Source organism: Pangasianodon hypophthalmus, chromosome 8 (genome assembly GCF_027358585.1).
Source record: "Pangasianodon hypophthalmus isolate fPanHyp1 chromosome 8, fPanHyp1.pri, whole genome shotgun sequence".
NCBI classification, from domain to species: Eukaryota; Metazoa; Chordata; class Actinopteri; order Siluriformes; family Pangasiidae; genus Pangasianodon; species Pangasianodon hypophthalmus.
The window spans coordinates 27627707-27650983 of NC_069717.1; the positions used below are offsets into that span (position 1 = coordinate 27627707).

Here is a 23277-nt window from a genome sequence, read left to right on the forward strand (position 1 = left end):
ACTTTATAGAAAACCTGAGATGACACTCACTGTTCATTCTCGTCACACAATACCTGAGATTCGACAGCTTCTAAAATCAACCCGCTGGGCCTTCACACCTTAAAAGCGACTGTGTTTTATTCGCCGTGCATCGTGACCTTTTCATGGGGCTCTTTTGTGTTAATATTAATGGTCACACTGGAGGAATGTACAGACAATGTGAAGCGCTCGAGGAGCATCAAAGCCCCAAAACCTGGCAAGAAACTCGGGATCAAAGAGAATCTGAGGAGCAGAAGCTGGGCTCAGAGCCGGCAGCCTCTAACGAGCAGAATTAACATGTATTAATTCCAACCTCACGTCAAGCAGGCAGATGTCACATCCAAGCTTGGAGCGTAACAAAGATATAGTGTGAATGATTAAGTTATTGGGCGAAGCATCATACTACAATGAGTGGTGTGTTATTATGACACGTACGATCTTTAACTTTCATTTTGATGAAGGAGACAGTTGATCTCACGGGTCTTGTTAAATAATCCAGCCTAATTGTGGGGTTTATTTACAATATATTCATTTATTCCTTCATCCAAAGTGGCTTGCAAATGATTAAAATACAAGTTTAACAGTTTACAAGAGCAAGATGAAGCTAAGCAAGTACAAAGAGTGCAAAGAGAGGCCACAACAACACACACTTCGCTATGTTCAAGATTTTTTTTTTAAAAAGATTTAATATGAATCACTCACTCTTGTGCTATTCACAACTTTTCTGTGGATTTCCTGACAACTCTGGGTTCAGCCGTTGTTTAAGAGCAATGTTTATGTTTCTCAGTGTGGCACAACTCACACTGCTGAAGTTTACACCTAGCACTCAATGCTAAGTCTAATTACACTCTAATTTTATTTGTTCGGAGCCTTTTATCAGTAATTTACCAACATATCTGAGGTAAATGTTGATGTTTTACATAGTTTTGTCTCATTTCCATGGACACTGCGCCTTCACATTGCCATTATATACAAAACCTAACTGGCACATGCTAGTTATAGCTAAATCATTAACCTCAGTCGTTAGCTAACTTATCTTATGGTCTGTGTTTATAGTTTGCAGTTGCCTAGCAACAGTGATCTTATATCTTTAACCAGTCGAATGGTGAGAATATTGTGATTTCACTTTCCCATGTCGAAGTTCCTTTTGAATACACTGTTAACAAGTAGTGTATGTTTGTCACACCAGAATTACGCTAATTACAGCACTAGATATAGATTTAAGATTTAGTTTTAAGTAATTAAGTCATTTCTTAAGCAATTTCTACAACAATGCAAACAACATTAATATGGATGCATTGATAGCAGTTAGCTAAACTAGCTGAACCTTTTTTTTTTATCATGATTCATTTATTTTCACATGATTCCTTATTGTTCACAATATGTCACAGATTTTTTCACGTTTTTCATCTGATGTATGTGATTTTTCCATAAAGCTCGTATCACATGACAGTCTTGGCCTATACTGTTTAATGCCAAATCCAGCATGGCTGTTTAGAGATGTTATAGTTGACAAAAATGCACATTTTTTTAAATGCAGTTTGAGAAGTAAAATCCTTCAAGAGAACTTATTCAGCACTGCAGGCTCAGTTTGCTAAATTATGAAACTACTAAATGCTTTAGTTTTTGTACAAAACTGTACTGGATTTAATGATAAAATTAATTATGATTAAAATGCAATAATGCAATATAATGCAATTGTTCATCTCTAGTTGTTTATTCGTAGTTAAGTGCATTCCATTAGAAGCATCAGTACCAATCCCGACCTTGGTGTTTGTCATATCGGTGTATTTCATTCTAGAAATGCTTTTGAAATGTAATAAGTTTTATTTTTACATGTGATTTCTACATGATTCATGTTTCACATGACAGTCCTGTACTGTTTAATGCCAAATCCTACGTGAGACGATGTGAGATGATCTTTCTGACATGGTGCTGCCAAATGCTCATTTCTTCACAGTGAAAGAAGTAAAACCCTTCGAGAGAACTGATTCAGCGCTGCAGGCTGAGCTGTGGAATTATAAAACTACTAAATGCTTTTTGACCAAGCAGTACTGAAAAATCAAACAAATGTTTAGTTGTTTGTTACCAGTTATTCACATTGCTTAAAAACGATGAAATAGACACTGCAACAAAATGGAATAATTTTTATTTTCATGAGATTTTTATACACTCTTCATTTCTTTGCACTTGTTAATTCCCGGCCTAGGTGTTTGTCAGGTCGGTGTATTTCGTTCTAGAAAAGCTTTTGAAATGTAGGAGCTCTAACAAAACGGAATAATTTCACAGATACATAATGCAGGCATCATGGGTTTCAGCGCCGCTGAGAGTCCGAATCTGGCAACGTGAAGGAAGAAGCACAGAGTTAATGATGCTGAGTGCTCGCCCTAACTAGTGCTCTGTCGAAGAAAGAAAACAGGCCGAGGGAAAATAATCAGGGCCTAGGCCTCTCTCCAGCCTGGCCCTTCAACATATTAAAGTCACTCACATACACTTTCTGCAGCGCTGTTTATATGTGTGTGTGTGTGTGTGTGTGTGTGTGTGTGTGTGTTGTGGCGTACGGAGAATAGACCAGTGTTTCTCGGGCCTAGGCTTTCTCTGACAACTCATTAGCTTTAATTTGGCTGATGGATCTGGATGTGGAGCTCAGGGCACTTGCAGACGCAGAGAGCCCCTGAAGGGGAGAGAGAGAGAGAGAGAGAGAGAAAGAGCAAGAGAGAGAGAGAGAGAGAGAGAGAGAGAGAGAGCAGCCTAGCCTGGGATGATGCAAGGCAGATTCCTGCCCTTCTTAATGACTGCCGAGCAAAAGAAAACACACGCCGTGTATATGTGTGTGTGTGTGTGTGTGTGTGTGTGACTGACAGGTGTGTACCTCACCCGAGGGCAGAGAGGGAAATGAGCACTCAGTAGGTGTCAGCCTGTCTATCTATTCTCCTTGCACACCTCCCCCATCTCACTCTCTTTCTCTCACACATACACACACACACACACACACACACACACATACACACACACACAGATCTTATTGATACAACGACCGGGGCTAATTATGTACAGTCAGGAAAAGCTCATATGAATGATATGGGTAAAGTGTTTTAGGGATGATGGTGGAGAGATTGTGGACAAATATTATTAACTTCCAGCACACACACACACATGTGCACACACACACACACACACACACACACTCCAAGATACATTAACAACACAGAAATCTTATACTGCATGGGCGTTTCCTAAATTTGAGTTCTTTTTTCTTTTTGTTTGCAAAAAGATCTAAATTATCTAAATTATTTATTTATTTTAACATATGTGACTTCCCCCGAATGATTCATTTATAAATAAATATATAATTGAAAAAAAAACATGAATATAAATAATTCATTGGAAAAAATCACATGAAAATTAATGACAAATGAAAACCGATAAAAGGAAGAGAAATGAATAACTGGGGAAAAAAATAAGATGTAAAAACAAATTAATCATTTGAATAAAATCACATGTGAAATAAATTAAACTTTGCAAGAAAAAATAAAACTTGTGAAAAATGTGAATGTAAATAAATCAATCATTGGGGGAAAATGTGAAACGTAAAATGTAAAGCATCTAAAAAACACATTTTTCATGTGAAACGTGCTTTCTGAATAATTACAAAAAATAGTTGGGATAAAAATCACATGAAAACAAATGAATACACAGGAACAAAATTCACATTAGGGAAAACAATCCCATTCCAATGATTCATTTATTTTCAGATGTGACTTTTTTCCCAATGATTCATTTATTGACAAAAAATTCTGTGAAAATAAATGAATAATTGGAAAAACATCATGTGAAAAGTATTGATTTTTGGGGGGGGTGATTATTAAATGTGAAAAACATGTGAGGTATCTAAAAACCACATTGATTTTACATGTGAAGGTGGTGTGCTACATCTGCCCCACTCAGAGCGCTCACTGTTCGGAGGAAACGATAGCACCATCCTTGGCACCACCCGAGTCCAACACCTCCCTCATCTCCAAAGTCCCTTAAAAAGACGAGGAACCCGAGGAACCCGAAATGTCGTGGTGTTTTCCATTAATTGAAAATCCTAATGAGGTCCCCGGAGCTCCATGCGATTACCTCCACGTTTAATTACAGCCGAGCCAGAGCCACGAAGGAAAGACGCAGTAAAAAAAAAAGAGAAAAAAGATGGAGAGAGAGAGAGAGAGAGAGAGAGAGAGAGAGAGAGACTCACTGACCTGCTTTTTCGCTTGTTGTTTTGGGACTCTACATTCCAGGAAGGAACAGATGTCTATTATTTTTTATTTGTGTTTACTTTTTGGCAGGAAATTTTGTTGCTTTGGCACAGCTGTTTATTTTCCAGTGAGGTTCAGACCATTAAAGATTTAAATCCTTCCAAATATATATATATATATATATATATATATATATATATATAAACACAGAAAAATAACATTTACAGGTGTGGATTTTAGACACATCACGTTATGTTTTGCACATTTTTCACACAGAGTGCATGTGTTTATTTCACACGTGTGATCTTAATATTAATTTAATAATAATATTAATATTTGTTCACATGTAGTGCTGTGGTTTGGCTCACACCTGCAGGGTGGGGGTTCGATTCCCACATGTTCTCCCCGTGATTTGGGGGTTTTCTCCGGGTACTCCGGTTTCCTCCCCCAGTTGAAAGATGTGTTGTAGGCCGACTGGCATCTCTACATTTGTCTGTAGTGTGTGAAAGGGTGTGTGAGTGTGTGTGAGTGTGTGTGATTGTGCCCTGCGATGGGTTGGCACCCGATCCAGGGAGTCCCCTGGGATAGGCTCCAGGCTCTGTGCAGGATAAGCAGTACAGAGGATGGATGGATGGATGTAGTGCTGTGATTATTTTTCATGATTCCTTTCTTTTTATGTTTTTTTTCTCTTTGATGAATTTATTCTCAAATGTAGTGCATGTGATTTAATTTTAATTTACAATTTACTTTCACATTCATTTCTTTTTCACCTGTATTTTTTTTTTTTGTTCTTTAACCGTCAGTTTTTGTGATTTTTTTTTCTCCACAATTCATTTCTTTTTCCCATGTAGTGCACGATTTCATTTTTCAGATTTAGATTTTTTTTAACATGATTATAATTTAATAATCTTTCACCATTTCATTCATATGTTCACATGAACTCACATAACATTTCAGAACTTAACATGCTGAAATCCACCTTAACCTGATATTATTTATCTTTTTTTTTTTTAATTAAGCTTTATTTAACCAGGTAGAGTATTAAGAGAATCCTGTCCAAAAGGCTTCCACATTACACACACACACACACACACACAATGAAATATACACTAAGTATATAGTATACACAATAGTAAGATACAGAGTTTAAACAACATACTTGGTACTACTCGTACATATTTATCACACATGATCACGTTATTCATGTCATCACATGTGAAAGGTACAATATACGAAAGTCCATATCCACAAACACGGCCAAATCTTTCTGCCATGTTCCAGTCATCAATTTTCACAGGTTAAGAAGTTCATTTCATCTTAAAAATGTCCAAAAGTTGCAAGGTTCTTCTCTTTTTTTTTTTTTTGGCTCTAAAAGTATATGATTCTTTTCAGTACTCTGCCCTGACGCCTCCTTTGAGCCTTCGTCCTTCAGGCTTTCACTCAGAAATCGATCATTTCTGCACTGGTATTAAAGACATATCAGGTTTTTTTTTGTTCATGCTGCTCTGAGGATTCAAGGCATACAGTATAAATTCACAGATATCAAAGTCACTAGAATTTACTTAAAAATGTAAAATGAGAAGTAAACAGATGATCTTGTAGAAGATAAATGTTTGATGGTGTTGTGTTTGTGTGTGTTTGTGGTGGCTAGCAACAGAGCGACAGGCGACACTTGAGCAAGGACGTCTCATTCAGCAAATAAAGTGGACTTTTATCCTCTTGTCCTGGCCTGCTATTACTTTAAAGATTAAAAAAAAAAAAAAAAGATTACGTGAGGAATAAAACTGGACAGGATGGTGGGAGGATGTGGAGTTACTGTTCCCATACAGAAGTTGATTATTTTCCTGTAACAGCATGTCCTGAAGTGTTTTATTCTTCTTATACCACAGCAATCTGCCTTCAAGTACAACCTTATATTAAAGAATGACACATCATACTTTGTATCCTTTTATAGTCACTTAATTATAGCAGCTATAAACAGTCTTTCCATCACCACACTCTTTTTCCCCTCTCGAAGATAATAAGACAAAACAAACAAACAAACAAACAAACAAACAAACAAAAAAAAAAAACCCTGCAGTTTGTCCTGTTACAGAGAAACCGCAATGCATAAACTCCTCTGTCTGGAAAACTTAAAGTTACAGCTTTACCTGTGACTGTTACAACAGAAGCACTGACACTGGAGACTCCTTCCACAGATGTTAAATAAACATCTCCTGAAATATCAACGATTACGCGCTTTTCAATCCGTTTCACAGGGAGTGACCGGTGAACAAGTCCCTGTGAACGAGCTGTTACTATAGAAACGATAACGTATTGGAACGTGTGCATTAACATAAACCTGTTAGAGCTGCTGTTATAGAAAATTAATTTGTTGCTTCGTTAGTTCAGTCACCTTGAGAAGCGCTTAAATGAAAATTTCACGAGAATATTATAAGCAGACCGTCATACAAGCTGCCGGCGCAATGTCGCACGCAGCCGTCAGCCAGTCTGAAATAAATAAGTAAATAAATAAATAAAAACAGGAAGTGGAAAAGAAAAACCCAGCAGGCATCAATGTTCTAGAAACAATTTACAAGTTTTATTTATCAAGTTCACACACTTCAAAACTGGAGGGGTAGTCTCAAAAGCCTTCTAATAAACGGCCTGTACTATGAATTAAACTTCAAAACTACCATTAATTACATGTACGCTTTTAAGAATTTTTTTTTTTTTGTTCCTTCTTGTCTTATTAAAGAAGTTTTTAATACAAGTAATAACTTTATACAATGAGTTTTTGCTGGATAACTGTATCAAATAAGAAACCAGTTCCAAAGTAGACTTTACAAAAAATACACTTTCATAGAGAGAGACACAGAAAAGCAGGTGATCAAATATTGACCAATAATATTCATTTACTTTTCGCTTATCAAAAAAGTTAACCTGACGTCTATGTGTGGGGGGGGAAAAGGTAAAAAAAGCAATGTACAGCATGTTTAAAGCGGTGAGATTGAATGAAAGAGAGAGAGAGAGAGAGAGAGAGAGAGAGGAGCTGTTTCTGTAGGCTCAGTCGGCTGATTTGGTTACCAAGGAGAGCGGCTGCGTCTGGAACAGGGCATGATGGGAGTGCAGGGCGGCCTGGTGGAAAGGCGAGGGCGGGGACAAGAGGGAGGGGTGCAGGGAGGTGAAGGGGTTTGGTCGAGAGAGGAGAGACGGAGTCGAATGACTGCCTGAGGAGCTGACGGCGAGCGAGATGCTGGGGTGAGAGGAGGAAGAGGAGGAAGTGGAGGAAGAGGAGGATGAGGATGAAGTGGAAGCAGAAGAGGAGGATGAGGAGGATGAGGAAGGTTTGGATATCAGAGAGAAGTGAGGGTGATGGCGCTCGGGTTTGGTGGTGAGCGACAGGGGCTGGGCCTGCTCGGAGTGAGTGGGGGCGGGCGCAGCGGGTGACGCCAGGGCGGCGGAGGGCGTGGCCGGGGAGTCCAGCATGCTGCCGTGAGAGGACGCTGGGCTGTCAATCATCTTCTCCTGAGGGAGGTACTGCACACAAGGCTTCTTATTCCTCGCTGAGTAATCTACAGTCAGGAGCAGAGAAACACCATTTAATACACAATACAGGGATTATATCATATCATATCATATCATATATTATTATACATTACATTATTACCGTATTTTCTGGACTATACGCTGCTTAGCAGTACGACACAAAGTACTTGCTGTGGTTTGTGTTTTAGTTATACCACAGCACTGCTGAATTCTGATTGGTCAGAAGGTGTTGATTAATTTTCTATAACAGCAGCTCTGACAGTAGTGACAGCTGCAAATCACAGGTTTATATTAAAGCGCTCGTTCTAATACGTTATCGTTTGTTTCTATAGTAACAGCTCGTGTTACACACGGCGGACGCTCCACATAAACGGATATAAGAACGTGTGTAAATGTAGACATGGTGACGTTTTCTGTAAGGAGATGTTTAACATTTATGGAAGGAGTCTCCAGTGTCAGTGCTTTGAAATAGTCAGAAGTGAAGCCGTAACTACGTTTTCCAACATGGGAAAGTCTTAAGAAAAGAACGTTTTGTTATTTATTTTGTTATTTTGATACCAGAAAATAACTTGTTTTGCTGACATTAAACATAACTAAAAATGTGTAAAATGTACAATATGTTGTTGTTTTTTTTTTTAATCATTTGCCAATTCTGTGCTTTAAGAGGAATAAAGCACTCTTGCTGTTGGAAAATTATCTTCAGGGTAGTAAAAGTAACTCTTCATGACACCATGTTGTTGATTATTTTCCTATAACAGCACACCATGAAGTGTTTTATTCCTTGCGTAAGAGAAACAATAATGTCAGACAACAGCAAAATATTAAATAAATAAATCAATAAATAAATAAGCCAGGTTGCCTAGTGCCATAGTGGGCACTAGGATGATGTTTAGAAATATTACCGCGTGTTTTACAGTTAGGCTCGTAATGAAATTACACTGTATAATTCACAGTGCGTGCTATAAATTTGTCTTCTAGTCCAGAAAATACGGTACAACACGGATAAGTTCCATATGACAAAGATCTGAGATGTGAAAGAAACAGATGAAGAGCTCTGAGGGACACTGAGTGAGTCTGTAGTGATTCTGCGACTCGACGGATGAAAAGCCAGACTGACTCTGCTAAACACTGCCTCGACAACACGCTAACAACACGGAATGGAGATCGGTCAGTACGTCAGTACGTTCACCCCGCGTGATGGACGAACACGGAACAGAGATGGTGACGACGACGACGACGCTGCAGTCGCAGCCTGGACGGGACGCGGATGGTGTTTATGATGGTGTGAGTGAGGGAGGCTGCTCCGTACCTGCCTGCGCTAGCACTGCACTTCATACGCTGCATGTCAGAGTGCAGGGAGGGGACAGCAGGTTAGTGTGGACAATGAGCTCTACTGATTATTAGAACTATGAGGATGTATGATGTCACATGGTTAGTGCAAACATGGAGTTAGTAGGAGGAGGAAATTCTTTAGTGCACTTCATGCCAAGTGGACACTACACGACTTTCAAACTGTCGGAACTCGCTGTACTGCTCGCACTACACGTCAGTTTTGTGGATGTAACTGTGTGCACACTACACGAGCAATCGCGAATGAGCCTTCTCATCGAGCGACTGGCTGTGGTGGTTGTTTTCGGCATCGTTTTGCAGAACGATGGGGGATGATTGATTGGGGAGACGAACTAAGGGAAGAAAAGAACTAAAAAAAAAAAAAAAAAAGATATTCCTAACAACTATTTTATTTATTACATGCAAAATAATTTCTTATGAAGGATTATTACTCTACGTTTTGCCCTTGCCTTCCAGGGCACACAGGTGGATGATAAACCGGATTCAGGGATCTGCTGCGCGTGTCAGTGGAAGAATTTGCTTTCCTCTTGGATTCGTATTCGCTGTACGTATCGTAGAGTGTCTCACATTACAAGAATTTCAAACATGCTTGAAAATATATAAAATAGAGAAAATCATGTCACTGAACCAAACGCTCACACTACACGAGAGGTTGTCACAAGGGGGTTGGGGGGTGCGCGATGATTTGCGTCAGGGAAATCGGGGCTAAAATCGTGTAGTGTGCATTCAGCATTAAACCAGAGAACGCTGTGGAATCACTACCTACAGAAGCTCATGTAATAAAAGCTTTAACCAAGACCTTTAAAGGGATATTTCAACATAATCTCCATCTGCAGGATCTGCACGGCATGTGTGATCACTGCAGATAGGAATTTAGATGTTTCCCTGTACTGAGTAAACGATAAACCTACTCCAAATTGCTAAAATCTGGCAACAATATTTTTAAAGAACACGTTCATGAATTCTGTGCAATTCTTCCCTTCGGAGACTTTATCAGAAGAAAAAAAAAAATACAAGGTTATGTGCTTCCATTATAATCAAGTTCTTGTCTTACTACAGGGAAACATGCTGATATTCTTCTCGTAGCTGCACACAAGCTACACATGAACAGAGATCAGGTTTATTTATATATATATATATATATACATATATATATACATATATATATATATATATATATATATATATATATATATATATATATATATATATATATATATATATATATATATATAAAAAGTATCCCTTTAATAGTCATACAAAAATATCTTTTAAGTACAGAATAAAGTCTATGTTGAAAAGCAGAAAAGCTACTTTTGTGGTTTGTGTGTGTGTGTGTGTGTGTGTGTGTGTGTGTGTGCTGCAGTAAAGGAAACACACTTGATTCCTGAAAGAACGAACGAAACAAACCCCCCTCACCTTCTGCTGCTGAGTCGACCTTGTTGTCTCTCTTCCTCTTCTTCCGCTTGCCCTGTAGAAATAGAGAAACAGAAAAATGGAGAGAGAAAAAAAAAAAAGACATGAAAACCATGTAACCACTAATGTCACTGGAGACGAAGTTACGTTAACGTACGAAGCGTTTTAATTACACATTAAATATTTGTTCTGCCTTCAAAACATGCCTTCAGAGATCCTTTTGGTTGAGCCTAATTTAGTTTTTGGCCCATTAGTGTTGCCCGGTTCAGTGCTTTGGTGTGTTTAGAGCTGGAGGCGTCTCCAAATTGCATATTCATAGAATCTAGGTTGAACTTCAAGCAATTTTTTTTTTTTAAATTCAATATCAGAAAATAATATAGTCCTCAAAACGGGGGACTTTAATGTCCGTGTGAAGTCTGGAACATATTCGCAATTACGTACTTACGACAAAGTCATTATACAGCAACGTTTAATGAATTGACATCATGAACAGCTTTCAGTTTATTCCATCATTTTGACATGACTGTAGGATTTACGATGTTACGTTAACGGCATGCTGCTGGGAGCGTTATACGTACCGTAAAAACACTAACGCATGGGTATGTTACGATCAGAATAATGCAAGCTGGAGCAACAAAACAAGACGTCCAGCATAATAGTAATAATGAATAGCCTGGAAAATCCCCTTATCGTTATTTAGCAATTTAACAAGAGGCCATTTACAGTCATATTGTGGAAAACTGGTAAGATGTACTCTGTGTGTGTGTGTGTGTGTATATATATATATAGAGGTGTGTGTCTTACGTAGTTATCTCGTGCGGACCAGCCGGGGTAGAGCTGAGAGTGAAGCTGCCGCTCTTTCCTGGCCAGTTCATAGTATTTGGCCTGCTCTTCCCGAGACAGAGAGTGCCACTGCGAAGACATATCAATCAGTCAGCCATCACACACACACACACACACACACACACACAGTTATACTCACACAAACACTATTATACTACTCAAATTTATAATATGTAAGATTCACAATGCATGTCTATCAACTTGATGTGACTTGATGTAGGAAGATGTGTTCATTAAGACACTTTATTCACACAAATGTATTATTTTAAATCTCACACACACACACACACACACACACACTCATCCTTACCCTCCTGCCTAGTATCTGATTGATAGCGGCGCTCTCTTTGAGCGTGCACTCGGCTACCACTTTAGCCCTCATCTCCTTCATATACAGCATGAAGGCGTTCAGCGGCTTCTTAATGTGAGGTTTCTTCTCTTCCTCCTTCTTAGCCGGCCCTGGAGACTTCCTGCTCCAAACAGAAACAACAGCTTTGTCACTCTGTGTGTGTGTGTGTGTGTGTGTGTGTGTGTGTGTGTGTGTGTGTGTGTGTGTGTGTGTGAGAGTGAGAAAGAGACAGCGGTAAGCTGGTAGACACAACACTGATAAAGTGAAGGAAGCTCATAAAAATAACATGGAGGGGGGGAAACAGACGAGTCAGTTCTGAGTGAGTTTTCCAAACAAAACTAAATCGCAGAGAGAACACCTGCATGTGTGACCTATTTTCCATGAGCGGCGTAAGAATAACAACCACCGCGGGGCACTTTATGATTTTACGTTTTACATCTGGCATTGATTTTTACCAGCCAAACTCCAATCCTGAGTAAAATCTGAAGGCAATTCTTCATTTATCATCAGCTCCACACAGCATACAGACTCTCACAGCTCCTCATGCCCAGTAACACGGCCGCTTGCTTTTCCACCCTCACCTTTCTCAATTAAAATTCTTTTAATTTGCAAATTTTTAAAAAATAATTCTCATCTTATTTTCACAGTGTCACGTAAATCCATGGTTCTCAAAGTGGGGTCCTCGGTTTTTATTATTATTATTATCATTATTATTACGTTCCATCAATGATTCAGCAATTGTAATAAAGATGTATTCTGAGTGAAAAGTGAAAAAGAATATAAAAGCTGATCAAGAGCCAAAATTTTAGTGTGCATATATGAATAAGAGACTAATACTTGATTAACTGGATTGTGTTTATAAAATAAATCAGTAATGGAGGGGGAATTTTTATTTATTTATTTATTTTTTAACAGTTAAAGGGGTCCCTGACTCCAAAAAGTTTGAGAACTCCTGATAAATAACTTGAAATGTTGTCTCGCTGAAAAAATTACTCAAGCCTAAAATGATCGATTTTAGCCAAACAAGATCTGTCTCAAGAGTGTATTGTGTGTGTATTTTCCGTGTAAGGTACAACTCATTTGCCTGCATGTTTTTTTTTTTTTGTGTGTGTGTGAGTGTGTGTGTATATATATGTAAGGGAATCCCATGTGTGGGCTGCGGTCTTTGTTGTGTGTGTATGTGTGTGTGTGTGTGTGTGTGTGTGTCTCAATCCCATGTGCGGCACAACTGAGGTTTTTGTGTGTGTGTTCAGATGGGCTCAGCTGTCCCATTTCTCTCTCTCTCTCTCTCTCTCTCTCTCTCTGTGTGTATGTGTGTATGTGCGTGTGTGTGTGTGTGTGTGTGTGTGTGTGTACTCACGTGTGTGCAGCAGGGCTCAGCTCTCCATTGGGTTCCTGTTTGATGGCAGGAGAGACTATAGCAGGGTGAGGGATTCCCGTCTGATGAAGGCTGTGAGGATGATGAGGCACGACGTGAGGAGGAAAACGGCTCGACACCAGACTAGAGAGAGAGAGAAAGAGAAAGAGAGAGAGAGAGAGAGAGAGAGAGAGAGAACATATTTAGTAAAGGTCCCAGATTGTGTTCCATTTCGTTCACAGATCCCTAGGTAGGCAGCCTCTTTGGGCAGCATTTACACTCCCAACATAAAAGCCGTTCCACTTGGAAGGCCGCGACGATCGTCCTTTTTCTGGCAGTTTCTCGATGTATACAGAACAACTCTGTTCACTAGATCATTAAAAAAGTTTCAACAAAATGGCGGAACAAACCGTCACTCAGCCCGACGCTAACGTTGCGTTTACAAATGTAAATGAACTGTTGCCTCGCGGGTTACGTAGCTGTCTTAGGTGCAGCTTCGCCTGCGATGCAAGAAAGCTCATAAACTAGCGAGCGATAATGAATAAATAGACGTGAGGATTAAACACAAAGTTATCCCGAACGCAATGTGTGCTAAGATTCCTGGTTTAAAACGCTGCACAGTGACACATGCACCATCAGCACGCAGCGTCCTTCAGCGTTAACACACCGTGTCTGATCTGAGAACGTCCCACACACACACACACACACACACACACACACACACACACACGATCCATAGTATTCCCTGTCCACTCCTTAACACAGCTTTTTTTTTTGTGAGCCTCTTAATGATGTGTCTAGACTAAACATACACACACCCACACACACCTTTTCATTCATATTTCACAAGTAGCCCAAATAAAGAGGCTCTCAAAGGAACCATTATGAGTCCTGCTACAGGCAAAGAGCCGAGTGTGCAGTTACCCTGGAAACCGAGGAGAACTTGACACCTGAGACCACTTTCCACACACACACACACCTTTCCGAAAAAAAAACCCACGGAAACCACTTCCTCCAGCGGGCTGAATAGGACACCTTTCAGATAGCGACAGTGCGGGTTTGCAGCCGAGCACAATGGGGCATTATCGCTAATCGCTCGGGAGAGAGCACACCTCTGACTAACCGTCAGATTCTGTAACAGCTCTTCCAATGAGTTTTGGATCGAAGAGTCGAATCTAACGGTGGCGCTGAAGCTGTCCTGGTGGCCATCGAAAGCACTGTTAATATAAGCACTGTTTTTGATTTTTTTTTTATTAGGGAATTGATTTGTGAAGCAGTCTCTAGGTCAGCGCTCGTCAGCTGCCAAACCCAGAAAAAAACTTTTTTATTTTTGCATTTTTAACAAAACTCCATTTCCTTCAAAGGGTCTGGATTTCCTCTAGAAGTAAAGATGGACTCGGTTCTAATTTATGTCGCATTTTTAAGGCTTTCATTTGACTCATTAGATTCATCTGACTCCCTCGTATCTTAGTGATGTAAAATGACAGAAATAGCGCTGATAAATGTATGAAAATCAAGAAAAGAAAAAAAAAAAAAAAAAAAACGTCTGTAATTCAGCAACTCTAGTTTTCTAAACATGAGCTAGACCAGCTTCTGTTGCAGATCCTCTGTTGTTACGTGTCAAATCACACGCACTGTAGAGGTTAGCTACAGGGTTTGAGACGTTGCGGTTTGATTAGTGAACTGACAACATGGCAAATAATTCAGTGGCGTGGATTCTCCTCGAGTCAAGTTCACACCGATGCACCTCATCTGTTCAGAGTGCGCGCCGCTAGTTAAAAGCGTGAACGTGAAGCGCCACTATGAACACACACTTCGATGTGTCAGTTAATGCCTTAACTGTTAAGCCTTAAAAGCTAACATTGTCGCTATTCAGCCATGTAAGTCACTTATCCAGACTTTTATAAATACGTAAGGCAAGAAAAAAAAAATAATATCACAATACTTCAAAACCTTTGTACCATACACAATATGTATCACGATATACAGTATAATTTAGTTAACAAATCGCCAGCAAACCAGAAGTGCTGCGTTAAAACGGCAAAAATGAAGAACTGAGGATTTTATTAAATATCTACCAAAATGAAATGCTAACAACTTTACCGATGATATCTCAGAAAAGTGTATTGTGACATAATTTATCACGATATTGATATTATATCGATGTATCGCCCAGCCCTATACCGAATTCATTTTATGAAAGTGGATTGTCACGGCTGATCCAAGTAAAACTTTTACACTCTCACACACACACACACACACACACACACACACGCGCTCACCTGGACATGGAGGCATTCATAGCGAGCGCTGGGTACGGGTGGCGGAAACCTCCTGGAGGAATGGAGTACATGGGCTGCGCTTGTCTGAAAGTAGGAGAGTTAATATAAGATTAAGATTATTCTAAGCCACCAATTTAACACAATACCATTTTCTTCTGGCGGTGTGTGTGTGTGTGTGTGTGTGTGTGTGTGTGTGTGTGTGTGTGTGTGTGTGTGCGTGCGTGAGAGAGAGACAGAAGGGTGTACTCACTGTGGGACGAGCCAGCCCAGAGGGTGAGGGATCTGCCCCACAGCCCCGGGAGAGAGGGGGTAATATGGAGACAGCTCAGAGGGGTGGGGGGTCCGTGGGATACCTGTAGAACAAACTTCAGTCTTAGAACAACAGACAGGGAATGGACAACCTGTGTGTGTGTGTGTGTGTGTGTGTGTGTGTGTGTGTGTGTTTAGTACCTGTCTTAGGGTCCAAGATCTCTGGGGAGAGGTGCGCAGGCGGCGTCGCTGGAGGAAAGTGATCATTACTGTAGGTGATGAGGGGGGTCAGCGGGTGCATGTGAGCGTGCTGCACCACTGGAACCTTATTAGACTGAGAGAGAGAGAGAGAGAGAGAGAGAGAGAGAGAAAGAGAGAGAGAGAGGGACAGAGAGAGAGAGAGAGAGAGAGAGAGAGAGAGAGAGGGACAGACAGAGAGAGAGAGAGAGAGAGGGGGAATAAAAACAAATTACTGGGTGGATCTGTGTTTACAATCGCAGTGTGTATCCAGATGTGGTGTGTGTGTGTGTGTGTGTGAGAGAGTGAGTGAGTGTGTGGGCATGTAGTAGCACATAATGTCAGAGAGGGGGAAAAAAAAAAAAAAAAAAAAAAAAAACACAAGACTCTGTGATGCAATCTGGCTCAAGCCCAAAAAACATTTTAAATGGTAGTCTGTGCCAAAAAGGTTCACACCCATCACCAATGTGCGCACACACACGCACGCGCTCTCTCTCTCTCTCTCTCACACACACACACACACACACACACACACACACACACAGAGAGAGAGAGAGAGAGAGAGAGAGAGAGACAAAGAGTATCAGCAAGTTCATGTTTGCACAGTACAAGAGTGACAGTAGTATAGAGAGAATGTGTGTGTGTGTGTGTGTGTGTGTGTGTGTGTGTGTGTGTGTGTGTGAGTGAGTGAGTGAGTGAGTGAGAGAGAGAGAGAGAGGACGAGCGAGCTTGGGTTAAAATAGAAAATAAACGCTGTCTGTCATCGCTTGCACTCTGTCTGATTAATGGAGGTCCTACTTTACGTGGAACTTGCCGGAACTTGTTACAAACCAGAGCATTATGTTACAAAAAGCATGTACTACACTGTTTAAAGAAAGATGAGAGGCAGACTATCAGGTCAGCTCCTCTGATTTATTTTTCAGAGGGAGTTCTTGGAAAACTGTTTAAAAAAAATAAATAAATAAAAACCAAAACCCGTATGAGCCTGTTAGCTAATTAATGTTATAACCTGATGGAAGTGAAACAGCGTGAATAAATATTTAATCCTGCTCTAGACATATTACACGGGAAAACTAAAGAATAAAACAGTGTGTCATGTTGTTATAGGGAAATTAATCGATGATGCAGTCACTGAAACAACAACGACCAAAAAAAAAAAACCAAAACAAAGAGCAGCTTGTCATGTTACCGAGAAACTGCGTAAACTCCTCTGTCATGACGATGTCGGGAAAAAAAAAAGCATTACAGCTTTACCTCTGACACATAAATGTTAAATGAACATCTCCGTCATTGTCCAGCATGTGAATAAGCTGTCGCTATAAGAAAGAAAATAAATAAATAAATAAATAAATAAATAAATAAATAAAGAGTGCATCTGTTGTAGAAAATGAATGACTGCTTTTTGACCAATCAGAATCCAGAACTCTGATCAGTTCTCTTAGCTCGTGTTTGGTCATTTTTCTATCTTGTTCTCTCGTTCACGCTTCGCTGGATGTTTAAAATATCGCAAGTTAAAAACAGTTTTAAATGTTTTACGCTATTTTGTCTGGAGCACTGAGACAGGATGTGTAACCCGCAACAGAGTTTTAAAATCCAAACAAAAGGCCCACACACTCGGGGCGACCTCACGGAGGCGTGTATCCTGCGGGGCTGATGAGGGAGATGAGGGATGAGAGGAGGGCTTCCTTCACATCGGAGATAAATTATTAGGCAAACAGCCTCTGGGTACCAAAGCAAAAAACCCAGTATGAAGACTAGTGAGAACCGTGTGTGTGTGTGTGTGTGTGTGTGTGTGTGGGAGAAGAGGGGGCAGTGTGCACTTTTTTTTTTTTTGGTATTCATTTGCAGGGTGGGAGGTACCGGACCCTTTCAGAAACTCAGGAGGAAGAAAAAGCGAAAAGAAAAAGAGGAGAACGCAAGGCATGCTGGGATCGGGTGGCTTTGTTTGTCGCTCTCGCAGGAAGTGGATGTCAGAGTGGCCTGACCATGACATCAGCATTCAGAATGAGCGTCGATGGACATGGACATACGCACACAAACACACACACACACACACACACACACACACACACCAGGCAAAAACATGCTGACTAATTCTGATGATCTGGTGATGGATCTGTGTCTGTGTGGAAGACGAGTATTAACAAGAAGGAAATCAGTTATTTGATTTATGTAAGTGGGAAGCAATAACACACACACACACACACAAAAAAAGTCAGTGTGAGGTCACGTGCACATCGTCCACATTCTCTCAGCTCCAAACCAAATACACACACACACACACACACACACACACACACACACACACACACAAGGTCACAGCTGGGCGATATGATTAAACAAATATCATGATCAATTACATCACGATACATTTTTCCGAGATATCATTAAACATTAATGACATTATACACAACTATAATCGGATAAGAAGTGTAACGTGTCGTCATTCAGATAAAACATTTGAAATGTTACTTAATTGCTGTGGTACAAGTGGAACAAAACACTTAAATATCATTTGAAAGAATGAGAGCATAAACAGATAGATAGATAGATAGATAGATAGACACACAAGGTAGCTCTTTCCCTTTCCTCCTTGGATATCCAGCATGTAAAAACACACACACACACACACACACACACACAGCAGAATAATAAGCAAACCTGTGTGCTGAATTATTGAGCGTCTCGGACCGAGCAGAAACGCTCATTATCATACACACCTTCCAGGCTCGAGCTGACGGACAGCCGGGTCGCCACACATCTGTGTGTTCACATGAGCGCAAATAAATCAACTCCAGAGGCGTAGATCAGTTCACACGTGAGAGACGGAGTACAGTTCATGATCTGACGTGAGCACTTGGTGGCAGTAAAACGTGTCTCCACCTGACACTCGTTAATATTCGCCCCCCTCCTCGTGCAAGCCGTATCACTGGCTGAATGGTTAATGTTCTGAATCAACAACCTCTGTGTGCTCCCAGACCAAGTCTCCCAGGTGATTCCTACCACCACGCGCACGAGCGTGTGTGTGTGTGTGTGTGTGTGTGTGTGTGTGAGAGAGAGAGAGAGAGAGAGAGAGAGAGAGAGAGAGAGAGAGAGAGAGAGAGAGAGAGCGAGAGTACGAGTGTGTATTCGTGTCACCACCTCTCATTAGCGCTGAACTAGGCTAAATCACTTTTGCAGTTTCCTCTGAGCTTCTCGCCCTCGGGCTACGACGTGATCCAGTGTGTGTGTGTGTTTTTTTTTTTTTTTTTCCCAGAAATACTGACTGACAAGCTGACAATATATTACAGTCGAAGTTTGCTTGTTTAGCTAACGAGCTGATGTGTAGTCCTTAGGCTGTGTGTAGGCTCTGGTCAGACGAACTATTACGCTTTATTTTCAATACAGTCCTTTCACAAATCACTTATCTAAGCTAGAAATTTGAGTGTGCGTATATTCAGGGTTTTACGCTAAAAATCAGGTGCTTGAAGAAAAAAAAAAAACAAACAAAAAAAAAAACACAGCAGCTGTTTTACCTACAACGTAGATTCTAGAAAAGTTTACACACACACTTTCGTGCTTCCTATTCAAGGGGAAAGATGTTACGCACAGCAGCTAATAAAAAGAAATTGTGCGTGTAAATGTCCCCCAAGTGCCTGCGGTTACCGTAAACCTCGTACAAATACGCACACTCCAGTGCTTGAACGCAGAACAAACAGCGTTTAGTCACTTTCTAATTATCATTACAATTTCAATTATTAGTATTAATTAAGTGTTTTTTTCCTTTTTCAAACCAAACTGTGCTGATTTCAGCTAAATATCTCGATGTAATAAATATAGCTAACTGATGTTAACTATACACATGCATCTAACGTTAAAGTCAAACACACTGACGAACTCGAAACGTCTCTGTGTACCGAGACAGGAAGACGAGGACGCGACGTCTTTCAAGCCGGAAAATCGAGACGAGATGTTAAGTCAGATTGTGGAAGGGGGCGGGGCTTCGAGGGTGTGTCATTTAATGTCAGAGTTCAAATCACCTATGCAACTGTCAAACTTTTCGGCGTATTTCTGAGTGACGGCTCGCGTTAGTGATGTTAAGACTTTCTGTTTGGCGAGGTCGTAGCGAGTGAGGTGTCGCTGAAAGTTTGTAAAACTTCCCCGCTGATGCAGAGGCCGACTCGAGCTGTGCTGAAAAGAGCTCTGTGTCTGTTTTATAGGAACGGAGAGGAGCTGAGCGAGAGCAGAGACAAACCCACAGGCTGAGCACCAAACCCTCAATACGCGCCATTCATCTGCAGCTAACGTGACCGCCGTTCCCTCGAGTCTTCTCCTGCGCTTGTGATGCTGCACTTTATAACGTTAGATATGAGATTAATACGAAAAAAAAGCGCAGTGACACGGCTGAACAAAGATGGCAGTGTGTTCAGAGACGATCTCATGGTGCTGTGCGGAGGTGAACCTGGGGTCGAGCAGCTGTGAATAATTGGAATCGGATTTGCGACGGAGGATTTTAAGGACATTCTCTTTCTCTGTCACACACACACACACACACACACTCTTATAAAGTGCTGAGTGAAGCACAAACACATGACAAGAGAGACGCAGGAAAGAAATCTCAGACTGAATCAGACTGCCAATGCAGTAAAACATCCAGATTGATCGCAAATGTAGAAATAAAACTACGTCAGCAGGTCGTGTCTTTGCTATAAAATGTTTCTCATCGAACAGAGCTGCTGCGTGACTCGTAGCTCCACCGAGAGCACGATTTCTGACTACGCCACCGTGTGGTCCAAACAAAGAGCCGGTCTAGTAAGTTTGCCGTCATTTATATGATTTTTTTAAACAGGATTTTAGGGACTTTACTTTATTTAGTGCACTCTGTGAGCCTGATAGGTGACAGAACCTACTACAAAAATGACTCAATTTTACGTTTGTATAAAAAACAAACAAATCAAAAACTCTAGCAACCTGCTAACTTTAAATTTAGATCTCAGGTCTCATATTCATAGACCTAAATTTCCATGAAAAAAAAAAAAAGGACAAAATGCTGAACATTTAGATGTAACATGATGCATAAAATATACACATGGACAATATTTTTATACAAATCCTATGAAGACCTGTATGCATGGGGTGAAACACACATATTTGTCTTAGTATCCTTGTGAGGACTGTCCTCATTAACCCCAAATGAACCCTTTTGGCTATTCCGGTTTATTTAAAAACAAAAGCTATAGTTTTTGCTAAAGGCAGAAGTCTCCATAAGGACAAAAGTGTCAGACATTCGTATTCTTGTGTGGACTAGGGGTGGGCGATGGGACACAAATATCAGATCACGTTATTTCAGTATCATTGACAGTAGAGAACTTTCAAATCTGCCTCTAGAGTTTGTAATTGTTAAATTATTGATTTAATTAATGATTTATAGCGTTATGGATATTATAGCTTCGTATGTTCCAGCTCTAGTGTGGACAATTGTTCCCCACTTAGATATAAAAACACGCCTACTTATACACACGTGCGCACACACACGCACACACACACACGGTCTGGAATGGGAATGTGATGCTGTAAGTGTGTGTGTTTGGTCGGGCAGACTGTTTATCACACCCCACTGTTGTCTGTAACCGCAGATCTCTTATCTTACACTGCCCTCATCTTCAAACCGGTTCTCCTACCCAGAACCCGGGTTCCATTACAGCCCACATACACACACACACACACACACACACACACACACACACACAGGTGTGAGAGGATTCGAATGCAGTGCCACATCAGATGATACGACCGTCGACTGTCGTGATCAGTTCATTAAGTGCTGCTCGGTGCGGCTCAGCGCTGAACCGGAGAGAGAGACAAGCATCACTGCTTCTCTGTCAAAATCTGGATTTTATCGTCAACCATCTGAGAGTTCTGTTTTCGGTTTGCCATGTAGGCGATAAATCTACACCTCCGGGAGAAACCCGGAGAAAATGTCTTGCCAACACACACACACACACACACACACACACACACACAAGCGATACAGCACTCATCAATACCACCTTTCTGTAATACGAGGAAAACGTCACATGATTCCAAAAAAAAAAAAAAAAAAAAAAAATGTCCACAGACTGAGTTTTTAAGGAAACTGTATCTTCTGCGTTAAACATGAGAGGCTCTCCTACTCAAACAGGAAGTCGTACAAACTATTTCTGTACTCAACATGGCTGAGCGTGGAATTGGGCTGAAGTGTCCTTGTTTAACTCCCGTTTTAGTTTTCCCATGCCATTAGAGGTGCAATACTCGATTTTATATTTCTTACTTGTATAATAACCAGGAATATATTTAGATCATGATTAAAAAAAAATACTGGTTTAAACTGCTAAATGTATTAAATTGCTGAGAAAAACCTGCTTGGATATAAAATGACTGCCAGTCTGGAATGCTGGTTTGTGTTTGGATCTACCACCGCACCATCTATGGACAACCGCAGATCCTGGGGGCGGAGATTTGGGAACATGGGCGGGAATAGTGGGTAGGCTCAAGGAATAAAAAAAATAAATAAATAAATAATAAAATGGTTCAAAAGTCAAACCCACTTACATAACTGCCAGAGACCTAATCTTGATTTAAAAAAAATACTAATCTTCCCTAATGCACCTTTAACCAATAGAAACCACAGCGCTGGTGAATTCTGGATTCTGATTGGTCAGAAGGTTTGGATTGAAAGTGCCAGTTTATATCAATGCGCCCATTTTGATACGTGATCGTTTCTATAGTAACGACTCGTTCAGGAGGACTTGTACAGCAGTGTAACTGGTAAATGATCTGGTAGAGATGGTTATTTAAGGTTTATGGAAGGAGTCTCCAGTTTCAGGGGTGAAGCTGTAACTTTAAAAACTCCCTGGAAAGTCACATGATGCACAAATTAAGCGCTTATTTTTTGCTAAATCTACTTTTCCAAGTTCATATGTATTCGTATTTATAGCGCTAGAATAGATTTGGTGTTCTGACACGCTACATGTTTCATATTTCATGTGAACACAATAATCACACCATCTCTGAGAGTGACATGTGCATGTGTGTGTGTGTGTGCGTGTGTGTGTGTGTGTTTACCAAATGTCCCGGTGTAGGTGATCTGGAGTCCTTCAGCGCTGCTGAGCTCGGCACGTCTAACAATGGCCATTTCATCTGCAGATACTGTGGAACAAAAAAAGGAAAAACAAACATGAGCGACATTAGGGCAACACAAACATCGAAACACGCTCACACGCCCCCGTACGTACATATCATACGAGATCTCGCGTCGCAAATCTCATTAGTTTTGTTCCTGAGAAGCTCACAACATTGTTTATCTGGCGCTGATAATCTGCGTGTCTTATGGTGACTGATGTCAGACGATGAAGTGACACACACTCTGTGCTATGTGTGCGGACTTGACGG

General features: G+C 40.5%; 1 protein-coding gene across 1 annotated transcript in view; it reads right to left on the reverse strand.

Moving 5' to 3' along the window:
• Positions 1 to 6815: 6815 nt before the first annotated feature.
• Positions 6816 to 23277, reverse strand: part of tcf7l1b (transcription factor 7 like 1b) — a 44033-nt gene continuing 27571 nt past the window's right edge. Inside the window, exons 4-12 of the mRNA XM_034306827.2 lie at positions 22951 to 23034; positions 15832 to 15964; positions 15632 to 15734; positions 15382 to 15465; positions 13103 to 13243; positions 11704 to 11863; positions 11355 to 11462; positions 10554 to 10605; positions 6816 to 7810 (exon numbers count right to left, since the gene is read on the reverse strand). Coding sequence (XP_034162718.1) covers positions 7302 to 7810; positions 10554 to 10605; positions 11355 to 11462; positions 11704 to 11863; positions 13103 to 13243; positions 15382 to 15465; positions 15632 to 15734; positions 15832 to 15964; positions 22951 to 23034 — 1374 coding nt within the window. The 3' untranslated portion in view covers positions 6816 to 7301. The remainder of the gene's footprint in view (positions 7811 to 10553; positions 10606 to 11354; positions 11463 to 11703; positions 11864 to 13102; positions 13244 to 15381; positions 15466 to 15631; positions 15735 to 15831; positions 15965 to 22950; positions 23035 to 23277) is intronic.